The 10,711-nt window shown below is 41.1% G+C and overlaps 2 protein-coding genes across 3 annotated transcripts; one reads left to right on the forward strand and one right to left on the reverse strand.

The window, feature by feature from the left end:
- Positions 1 to 995: 995 nt before the first annotated feature.
- LOC134749583 (3-ketoacyl-CoA thiolase, mitochondrial) lies at positions 996 to 8,342 on the reverse strand. Of its 2 annotated transcripts, XM_063684584.1 has the most exons (8): positions 8,191 to 8,342; positions 6,998 to 7,164; positions 5,633 to 5,764; positions 4,385 to 4,649; positions 3,444 to 3,619; positions 2,923 to 3,117; positions 2,417 to 2,571; positions 996 to 2,091 (listed from the first exon to the last, which is right to left on the reverse strand). In XM_063684584.1, exons 1-8 carry the CDS (start codon positions 8,207 to 8,209, stop codon positions 2,010 to 2,012), a joined length of 1,191 nt encoding a protein of 396 aa, XP_063540654.1. In that variant the 5' UTR covers positions 8,210 to 8,342; the 3' UTR covers positions 996 to 2,009. The 2 variants fall into 2 exon arrangements, with proteins under 2 accessions (XP_063540654.1, XP_063540653.1); XM_063684583.1 differs by lacking the exon at positions 8,191 to 8,342 and having other exon boundaries at positions 6,998 to 7,186.
- A 411-nt stretch (positions 8,343 to 8,753) lies between these two features.
- On the forward strand, positions 8,754 to 10,648 carry LOC134749498 (acyl-CoA-binding domain-containing protein 6-like). The gene is made up of 2 exons (XM_063684439.1): positions 8,754 to 9,475; positions 9,810 to 10,648. The coding sequence occupies exons 1-2, from the start codon at positions 8,829 to 8,831 to the stop codon at positions 10,567 to 10,569; spliced, it is 1,407 nt and encodes a 468-aa protein (XP_063540509.1). The 5' UTR covers positions 8,754 to 8,828; the 3' UTR covers positions 10,570 to 10,648.
- The last annotated feature ends 63 nt before the right edge of the window (positions 10,649 to 10,711 follow it).

The following is a 10,711-nucleotide window of genomic DNA, read 5'->3' on the forward strand; positions in this document are numbered from 1 at the left end:
AACACGAGATGTAAAATAACTTTGCTCTCGTGTTGCACACATAATTTTTCACCTCAGTAGTGAGAACATATTAAAGGTTCAAATGTATTTCGAATTACACAGAATAAACAGAAAAAAAAAGTATTATAATATGTACCATACCATACGATACGACACGACACGACACGACACACGACACGACACGACACTATCTTCACTAAATTAAAAAGCTACATTGTTTCACTCCCTGGAGTGAGGAAAGTGCGACTTTCCTCACTCCAGGGAGTGACGAAAGTAGGCTTGTTCGAGCTGCTAAGGTGAAAATTAAATATCGCGTCTTTGGGACTACATAGACATGAATGCTAAATGTCTCTTTAGCATAACGTCTGGATCTTAGAATGTTTTCTTTCTTCTTTATCTTCAAATGTCCTTATTACTTAATAAACGCTAAATGGTCCGGTCATAATAAAGGGGATTGAAATACAACTACAATAGTATATATATTATTGTTAACCATGGGGTACTCATTTCTGGCGAGGTAGGCTGAAATGATGCCTTTCACCCGAGTTATACACTACTTTTCATTTCGAATACTAAGAAAGAAAAATGTCTAAAAAAAAATGTTATTTCTTGAGGGTACTTTCAATTAACAATTTAGGTGAAAGTATCGTTATTTATGGAATGGGGGATTGAAAATAAGAATGGAAATTGTATAACAAATCCATTTGAAACCAAATTTCAATTATCGTAAAATAATAAAAACAAAAACTCACCTGGAAAGTAAAATGCTCTAGTGCAGAAACGTATCACTTTCTGCACACTTTTTAGAACAACAATGACCCTCTTTCAGAACATGAGAAATGAAAAAGAATATTATGACTTTAAAGTAGCTGACGGATCTTTCCTAGGGGGTAACTGAACAAAAGATCCCTATGGGTCGAAGTGTATCCGCAAGGGCCCCCGAAAACCATAAGATAAGATAAGATGACCTAAAAGATGAAAGAAAACAAGGCATATAAAAATAGTTTGATTTATTAATGATGTATTAAACTTGTATATAAACTCAATAAAAATTTAATATAATATACAAATACTTCCAAATCTCGTGAAACAGCGTATTAAAAATATAGCTTAATTTACTTTATGAAAATACAAATTTTGTGATTTCAGCCAATATATATTGCATTTACTGCCGGGCTAGCACATGGTTGGCGCGAGAGTATCTCGCCGCGACATAGACTACACGTCCCCCTTTAATTTATAGAGTTAGTAGAAGACGGCTAGTCTATCTCGCGGCGAGATATTGTCGCTCCAATCATGTCCACGGCCTACAGGCATGAGGCAGTGTTAAACATAACTATTACCTACGTAATTCTTTAAAGTATAAGACAGTAAGACATAATTTCAGTATAAGTAACCAAATACAAGTAGGTAAAGGATGCACGCTTGACTGGGCCGGGGCCGGGCCGGAGCTTCGTTTTCTATGGAAAGCACCACGATATCACCGATCAGCCGTCATAGAAAATGACATGTTGGACGCCCCGGCCCGGGCACGGCCCGGTCTAGCGTGAGTCATCCTTAGTTCACGCACTCGTTGCTTTAAAGTGCACTAATTTATATCTTATCCTCGTGAGGCCCAATGCAATATAATTAGAACCTTTTATGAACCAAATAAAGAAGCATTTCTTTTGTTTCATTGGTTTATAAAACAAACTAAATTCTCCCAATTTACTATAGGTATACAATAAGGTACAAATTAAAAATATTTACACTACATATGGGGCTACTTTACGGCACTAGTGCGATAATTAGTACATTACGTAACTATGTCGAAAATAGGGGCCATATGTACTGTAAAACCTTGTACGATACACGTGCGAATACGTAATTCGCAACTCGTGTCGATTTAAAACGCTCCCTTAGGGCGTGTTTTAATTTATCGCCACTCGTTTCGAATTTCCTCTTTTCCGCACTTGTATCGTAAATAACTATTGTATGTTGGGATCAGTCTCAAGGAAACACAGTGCGGTTTAGACAGCCTCGACCAACAGCGCGATGCCCTGTCCGCCACCGATGCAGGCCGAGCCGATGCCACGCTTGAGGCCGCGGCGTCTGAAACAAAAGTTTCATAAACATTGGTGCCAAAACCCCCTTATTCATTAAAATAAATATTGAAATTATTTTAAATTAATTAATTAAATTATTTATAAAATTATAAAACTTACACATTGTACTATAACTTTACTAACACATTGTAGCTATAACGATGGTACTAACAATATTGTATGGAATTTTGAACATTCCGAAATAAATATATTTTATTCGTTCGTGTATGAATACCTAATTTCCCAATGAGGTGAAGTACTAGCACCACCCCGAAAACCTTGAAACCGATTACCACATAAACTTTAAAGAAAAAGTGACTTGTCTAACTTACTTGAGTTCATGTACTAAGTGCGCCGTGATGCGGGACCCGGAGGCTCCGAGAGGGTGTCCCAGCGCCGTGGCTCCGCCGTTCACGTTCAGCTTGGAGAGGTCCAGCTTGAGGGCCTTGGCGCAGGAGAGGGTCTGAGCGCAGAACGCCTCGTTGATCTGATAAAACGTAATTAAATATCAAAAATAAAATAAATTCTCAGTCAAAATACTACATTTTAATGCCACTGAATATTTAAAACATACATATTCAGAAACTAGCGAACCGCCCCGCCTTCGCACGGGGTATACAAAACCTTAACAAGTTATACTCTTAAACCTTCCTCAAGAATCACTCTATTGATAGGTGAAAATCGCATGGAAATCTGTTCAATAGTCTGAAGTTATAAACGGACAGACGTGGCGGGTGACTGTTTTATAAAGTGTAATGATTACTACGACGAACAGCCCAGTAATAGCTGTGCGAAGGGTTTCACAAGAATAACAAGCGTGGCGAAGGGTTCCACTTACCTCAACAAGGTCGATATCGTTAAGCGTGAGTCCCGTGACCTTGAGCAGGCTCTCAATAGCTGGTACAGGGCCGATGCCCATGATTGAGGGGTCTACGCCAACGTAGGACCAGCCCACGAGACGAGCGAGGGGCTTTAGGCCCTTTGCGGCCTCTTCACCAGCGAGCACAATGGCGCCGGCTCCGTCGCTGATACCCTAGGAAAATTAAATTTAAAACATTAGTAACAAACCGGCTAAGTTCGAGTCGGACTCGCGCACGAAGGGTTCCGAACCATTACGCAAAAACAACGGCAAAAAAATCACGTTTGTTGTTATTTGAGCCCTACTTAAATATTTCTTTTATTCCGTTTTTAGTATTTGTTGTTATAGCGGCAACAGAAATACATCTGTGAAAATTTCAGCTGTCTAGTTATCATGGTTCATGAGATACAGCCTGGTGACAGACGGACAGCAGCGAAGTCTTAGTAATAGAGTTCCGTTTTTACCCTTTGGGTACAGAACCCTAAAAAATGTCAACTTACAGAAGCAGTGCCAGCAGTAACAAGGCCCTCCTTCTTGAAGACGGGCGGCAACTTGTTCAGACCCTCGATGGTGGTCTGAGGGCGCGGGTGCTCGTCGGTGTCAATCTTGACCTCTTTACGCTTCACCGTCAGGGTCACGGGCTCGATCTCGGCCTTGAACACTCCTGCGTCGTGAGCTGATAGCAAAAAATACGGTTTACCCTTAAATGCATGTACGATGGAGCTTAGCTAGAACTGAGAAATTAAGGGGCGTCCATTAGTGGTCATCCATTAATTACATCACACGAATTTCTAGGTTTTTTGAACCCTCCCCCCCTCCTTGTCACACTTGGTCACACTTGGCAAACTCCTGTCCCCCTGGTGTGACGTCACATTTTTTCAACGAAATCGGCAAATCGAATAAAGTATTATTAATATTGTATCAAAATATTTTTGACAAAAGAAATATTAAAAATGTTATAACCCAAAACTGATTAGGAAAGAAAATTAAACGAATAAAAACGATTATCGTCCCAAAAACTTGTTATTTAACTGTACAGCGAATTAAAAAAAAAAATTTTTCGGTTACTGATGAAGTTAAAGTGACGTAACAAAGTTTGTGACTCCCCCCTCCCACGTGTCACAACATGTCACATATTCTTGACCCCCTCCGTGTGATGTAATTTATGGATTACCCCTTACGTCCTAAACTTAAAACTCACATTTCTTCCACCTCTGCTGTGACTCCAAGGCAAACTTGTCCACCTCATCCCTGGTAACCTAAAACTGCGCTCCAAGCTTTTCAGCAGTCATGCCCATGGGCAGCCCGCAGTACGAGTCCGTCAGACCAGCCCACAGTGTCTTCGAAGACGTGGGACCGGCTGAACATGATGCCGAAGTAGTTTAACCTAGACTCATCCAAAGAATCCAACATGGCACCCAACAAATTTTACTAAACTCACATTTCTTCCACCTCTGCTGTGACTCCAAGGCAAACTTGTCCACCTCATCCCTGGTCACTTTGAACTGCGCTCCAAGCTTCTCAGCAGTCATGCCCATGGGCAGTCCGCAGTACGAGTCCGTCAGACCAGCCCACAGAGTGTCTTCAAAGACGTGGGACTGGCCGAGCATGGTGCCGAAGCGGACGTTGCGGACCGCGAACGGGGCTTGTGACATGTTCTCTACGCCGCCGGCCAGAGAGATCTTGGCTGCTCCGGTCATGATGTCCTGGTAAATATATGGTATACTATATCATCATGAATACAACACAACAACAACACACAAGTTAGTATTGGTAAGATTGTGGGCCTTATCAGTCTATATTGGACTCTGCTATTGATTAAATGTAGTGACTCAGTTATATTTATAAGGTTAAAAATGATGTAATAAATTTTAACTTTTGTCATCTGTGGGTCTGACAGGAATTAGTTATAGGCCACTTTTATACTTTATCGTATCGTAACTAACTTAGCGGTTTCACTCACGTATTTTAAGTACCTTACTTAAGCAACTCAGCAAACTTCGTTGCTTAAACACGGTACTCGATTGAAAAGCTCTCTATTATATCGCGATTGTATAAAATACTATTAATCACTAAATAAAATATAGTGTTCTAGTGAGCGACAGCACTAGAACACTATATTTTGTCGGGGTTTGTAATTATTATTTGACTCTTTTCGAGTCCTATTCCAACAGGTACAAAGTTCCAAAAATATTTCATACATTATGTATTTGTATTTATTTATTGCGTATGTTTATTGTTCTTTAAATTCACGAGATTAGATTGTCTAGTAATAAACCAGTTCATATTAATCATGTTATAAATACCTCCTGATAACAGTTGGAAAGATATTATAATTATTAACGACTATATTTTTAAAAAATGACTGCAGAGTTTTGTAAATCAGTCCGTTAGTCAAACAGGGTTAGTTTGACTAACTTAGGATCGGTTGCAACAAACCGTCTGTCACCGTTAAAGCGTTCGCTAAATTATATTGTATGGGACTTTTCAGTTCTCTGCCGAGTGATGTTGATCAGTCTGTCAAGTGTGGTTGGTGCAACTGGCCCGTAGAGTCTGCACACCAAACTGTTTTGCATCGTTAAAGAGTTCGCAAAATTTTATTGTATGGAAAGTTTCATAGTAAACCGCCGCGGCGCGCCGGGTGACGTTGATCAGTCTGTCAAGTGCGGATGATGTAACTGGCACTTACCTGTGCGCTGTTCACGACGGACTGGAAGCCAGAGCCGCATAGTCTGTTGATGCCAAGTGCGGGTTTCTCCTGAGGAATACCGGCTTTAAGCGCCGCATGACGGGGAGTGTAGATGCCGTCAGTTTGAGATGCCTGGACATAATAGTTTGTGAGTTAGGTGCGGAGAATGATACAGTGCAAATGTTAGGTACTGTTTAAGTGATAGGTATATTATGAGACAACAGAGCAAAGTCAATGATGATATAAAACGCGTAGCCAATTTGAAGTGGGAATGGGCTGGTCATATAGCACGGAAGACCGATTCGTGGAGCAAAAGACTACTCGAGTGGCGACCATGGGAGGAAGAGCGTCCTCAAAGTAGACCCCAGATGCGTTGGGACGACGACATTAAGAAGACTGTGGGGAAACAGTGGCTCCAAGTCGCACAGAACCGCGACAAATAGCGCAAAATGAAGGAGGCCTACACCCAAAGAGTAGAAAAAGGCTAAAGAGAGAGAGAGAGAGATATTATGACGGCTATTAATTAATTTATTTATTTGTGCAATTTTCAACCAAAAGGGTTTCACTTATTGTCGCTTGTCAGTAAGGCGCTATTTCCATATAGCTTCAATTAGAAATCAACCTTATCGACAAGCAACAATGTGGTACCTTTTGGTTGAAATGTCACATTTATTCATAAATTTAAATCGGGCAACAAGGCCCATATGCCTCATATTACAAATACCTTTCAGACTAACATATATATCTGCATTTTATAGACTTAAAACTAAACACTATTTAGGCGACAAAACCTTAATACCAAAAATGTAATGCATAAATTTTAGGTATCTTCGTCAAACGGTCTCTGAGAAAAACGCATTTAACTGATTTGCAAGACCGAAGTGATCCCATAAGTGTTCCGTTTGTCAAAACAAAGTTTTGCACTGAACACTAAAAATTAAGGACTAGGGCACAGAATAAATAATAGTACTACCGTACAGAAAGGAAACTTCCTACAAAACCAAAGTTTGACAGCGGTGCAGGGTCGAATCATGCTATCCCTTTCTAATATATGGCACTATCCCTTTCGGCTATTTAGGGTTGTCAAAATCCAAGTCATTATCCTATCTGTGGTCGTGCACGCAAAGGGACGTCAAGTTGTGCCAACCCTAATAATTGCTCGGAGCAATGCTGTGCCGAATGGAGCCGAGTTTGCCCGAAGCGAAAAGATTCGCACTCCTGACTAGGGGGTCATCCATTATGACGAAAGTGGAGGACCCGCGCGAAATCGCCTTTTCATACAAACATAGTCCTCATTTACTTTAAATGTTCCATATTTTAAAATTCAGAAAAAAAAACAAACGTAGCTGTGGCTGACTCACTTACCGACATGACCTGTCCGACCACAACAGAGTCAACCTGCGTAGGGGCAACACCTGCCTCCTTTAATGCAGCATTGAATGCGTGTGTCTGCAGTTCAGTGGCTGACGTGTTCTTGAACACTCCTCCGAATGTGCCAAAGGCAGTGCGCTTAGCACCGACAATGAAGATACCTGTAGAGTAAGAATATTTCATCATTCTTCTAGCATATTCAATATATTAATAACGGGTCACTCACGTATTTTAAGTCGAAAAACGCTCGACATGTTTCACTTCATACCGAGGAGTGTCATAAGGAGCTCTGTCCGAGGAGCTGGTCCGTCACCGTCATTGCAAGCTCCTGATGACACTCCTCGGTATGGAGTTCGACTTAAAATACGTGAGTGACCCGTTATTAATATATTTAATATGTCTGTGTCTCATGGAAGTTTTGTTATTAAAATCATTCTTCTAGCATTGTTCATGTCCTTTGCCATGGCTCACTGCCCTGGAGTCTGCTTGGGAACCTAACATCAACACTACTTTTTATACAGAGAAAAACCTTGTTTTTCTCAGGATTAGATATGTCAGAAAGCAAAGAGTGAAGGAACATGTGTACAAATAAGCTTTGTAGGGATGCCTAGACAATTATTTCTCTTTCATTCATTTTTTCTGTAGATTGCTAAACATCTGTCTATCATTTACTTGAACTACATATATCCAAAAATAAATAATCTAAATAGAAAAAAACAATAATTACATCCCCTGCTCAGAATTTAAGTACTTCGTACGGCGATCAGACCTTGACTATCATATGAATTTAACAAGGTTTCAAACTTGGCAGCAACTAAGTATTTATTCCCATAACTGCAGCCAAGCGTGACACAGTTACGTCTACACTTATAATACAAATTAAAAACTACTTTATCCACTTATTAATAATTTAAATTGGTGTAATTAACTTTTTTCAGTACCTACTACCCAACTACGTACGTAGTATAGTCTAGCAATACTTAAAAATATTCAAAAACATGTTACCTAAACCATAGAAAAACTGAGATTAATTATATCGAACTAAAAAGTTTTAAACTTTACTTTTAATTACAAAACGAAGTAAATTAACAACTCCATGAAAGTTTGGAGTTTGACCCCGCACCGGCCAAGTAAACAAGTTAATCAATTTAAAGGTAATAGGATAAAAATACACAATAACTACTTACCTTTAGCTGCTACAGACATGGTGTTTTACACTTTTTTACGAAATTGTTCTAAAAATAAGATATTTCGATTTTAAAACAACTTTTTACAACGCAGCACTGTGCACCCCGCTGGACAACTCGGACAGGACAAGTGATTTTTTTTAGTGAGTGAATGAGTAGTGAAGTGAAGAGAGGTGAAGAGGAAGAGTATGTGAAGAAGGAATGAAATTGATAACGTCATGCTCGAATGTTCAGGATATCATTAATGACGCTGAATATTTTATAAGTTATGAAAAATGTAAATTAGAAGCTCAAATAGCTTTCTGTCGTTGTGTTGCCCTTATAAAAAAATATACATACGAACAGGTAAACTAAAATTTTTCCATGCTTGTATCTGCAAATGGTAGCATAATTTAATGGATTCCTTTTTGTACCTTTACAAATTTTTAATTTATTTATTTTATATGAACAGTGAAAAAAGTTGTTCGCTCACCTGGACATTTTTATTTTTATGTTGTTGCTGGAAAGCTCGAAAAATTATAGGTATATTAGGGAGTTTCATCTTACTTTATGTTGCAACACAAAATTTGACAGTAAAAATTTTTCGAGCCTTGCGTTATCGGAAAAAATCCTGTGTTTTCGTTGGAAATGCTTATGCAATGAGCGATGCCTGTCCTGTCAACGGCCAATTGAAGAAATTCGTATTTCGTGGCAAATCGAGCACTAACGGCGATACCCGAGGTGAATACTTGGAGATAGTAATACCGGAGCTCCTTTCCGCTGGCTACTCGTTCTACACGTGGCCATCTGCGCCGCTATTGGCTTGGTATTTGTGGACGCAGAGGCGGCATTTGCGCGGTCTAAGAGTGTTAGAGCTAGGCTGCGGAACTGGGTTGCCTGGGATATTAGCCGCCAAGTGCGGGGCCGAGGTTACGTTATCAGATAGTGTTGCACTGCCGCGATCTTTGCGGCATCTATCCGATTGTTGCGAAGCCAACGGGTTAGTTCCCGGGCGTGACGTACAGCTACTCGGGCTCGCTTGGGGCCTGTTTCTAGCCGACGTACACTCGCTCCGCCCTGTAGACCTGCTCCTAGCGTCCGATTGTTTCTACGAGCCGTCACAATTTGAAGAAGTCCTGTCCACTGTAGCTTATCTCTTGGACGGCACTGACGCTAGATTTTTGTGTGCTTACCAGGAACGCAGCACGGACTGGTCCATTGAAGCTCTGCTCAAGAAGTGGGGGCTGAAGGGTGCATTGCTCGACCTCGACTCGCTCAGTGAGAGCTCCGGCGTGGACTACAGGGCGCTGATCGGCGACAGGTCTTTGCATTTGCTCGAAGTGGTCTCTGCATAGGGTATGGCCAGCACAGCTCGCGCCGCGCGTCTCTATGTCGGCAACTTACCATGGACAATTGGCCATCGTCAGTTAAGGGAATATTTTGCTCAATTTGGGCCAGTTCAGACTGCCAGAGTCATCTTTGACCGCTCAACTGGTTTGAGCAAGGGCTACGGCTTCATTGAGTTTGCGAGCCCGTCCGGGGCCGCTGATGCCACTAACAAACAACACCACAGTTTAGAAGGCCTCACCTTAACTGTTCAAGTTCAGAATAGCCAGTAAACCTCCGTAGATAGTAATTAGAATGGCAGAAGCACTCGATTATCCTGATTCTGACTTCTCTGATGATGACCAGTCACCACTAGACATATCTTTCAATAAGGCAGCTGATCATGTCCGGAAATTAACCTCAAAGCTTGGTAACAATCAGCTTTTAGAGCTCTATGGTCTATACAAGCAGGGTATGGAAGGGGTTTGTAACACACCCAAGCCTGGTTGGCTAGACGGACGTGGCCGCAGGAAATGGGAGGCATGGAGGGCTCTTGGAGACATGCCTTCTACCGAGGCGAAGGAAAAGTACATTGGTTTAGTCCAGAAATTTGATCCGGAATGTTCAGACTTAATTGACACAAATACTAAAGAAGCTTGGGTTACAGTATCATCACTCCGATATTCTCCCGAACCTGAATTAAAAGAAAATGAACTGTCTCTGCTTGAAGCGGCTCGTGAGAACTTAGCAGAGCGTGTCACAGAGTTATTGTCACAAAACCCTGAGCTGAAGCACGAAAGAAGTGACGATGGCATGACGGCGTTACATTGGGCTGCCGACAGAGACGCCACGAAAGCTTTAGAGGCCGCTTTGAACGGAGGTTGTTTCATAGATGCTGTAGATGACGGTGGACAAACCGCCTTACATTACGCTGCATTCTGCGGGCATCTCAACTCTACTATCCTGTTGGTTGAGGCCGGAGCTACCATAGTGAAGGATAGTGAGGATTGTACTCCATTGGACTTGGCGACTGATGATGAAGTGAGGAAGGTTCTGCAAGGTGCTAAGTCTTAATGGCATTTATATTTAGTGTTGCCAGTTTTAGTTTATACAATGGGTAGTGTAATAATAATAAACTTATTATGATTATGAATTGTTCTTTTATTTCTTCACTAACCTTTCGTATGTGTGTACTGTAGTGGTCAAAATTCGTGGG

The sequence above is a fragment of the Cydia strobilella genome, chromosome 18 (genome assembly GCF_947568885.1).
Source record: "Cydia strobilella chromosome 18, ilCydStro3.1, whole genome shotgun sequence".
Lineage (NCBI taxonomy): Eukaryota > Metazoa > Arthropoda > Insecta > Lepidoptera > Tortricidae > Cydia > Cydia strobilella.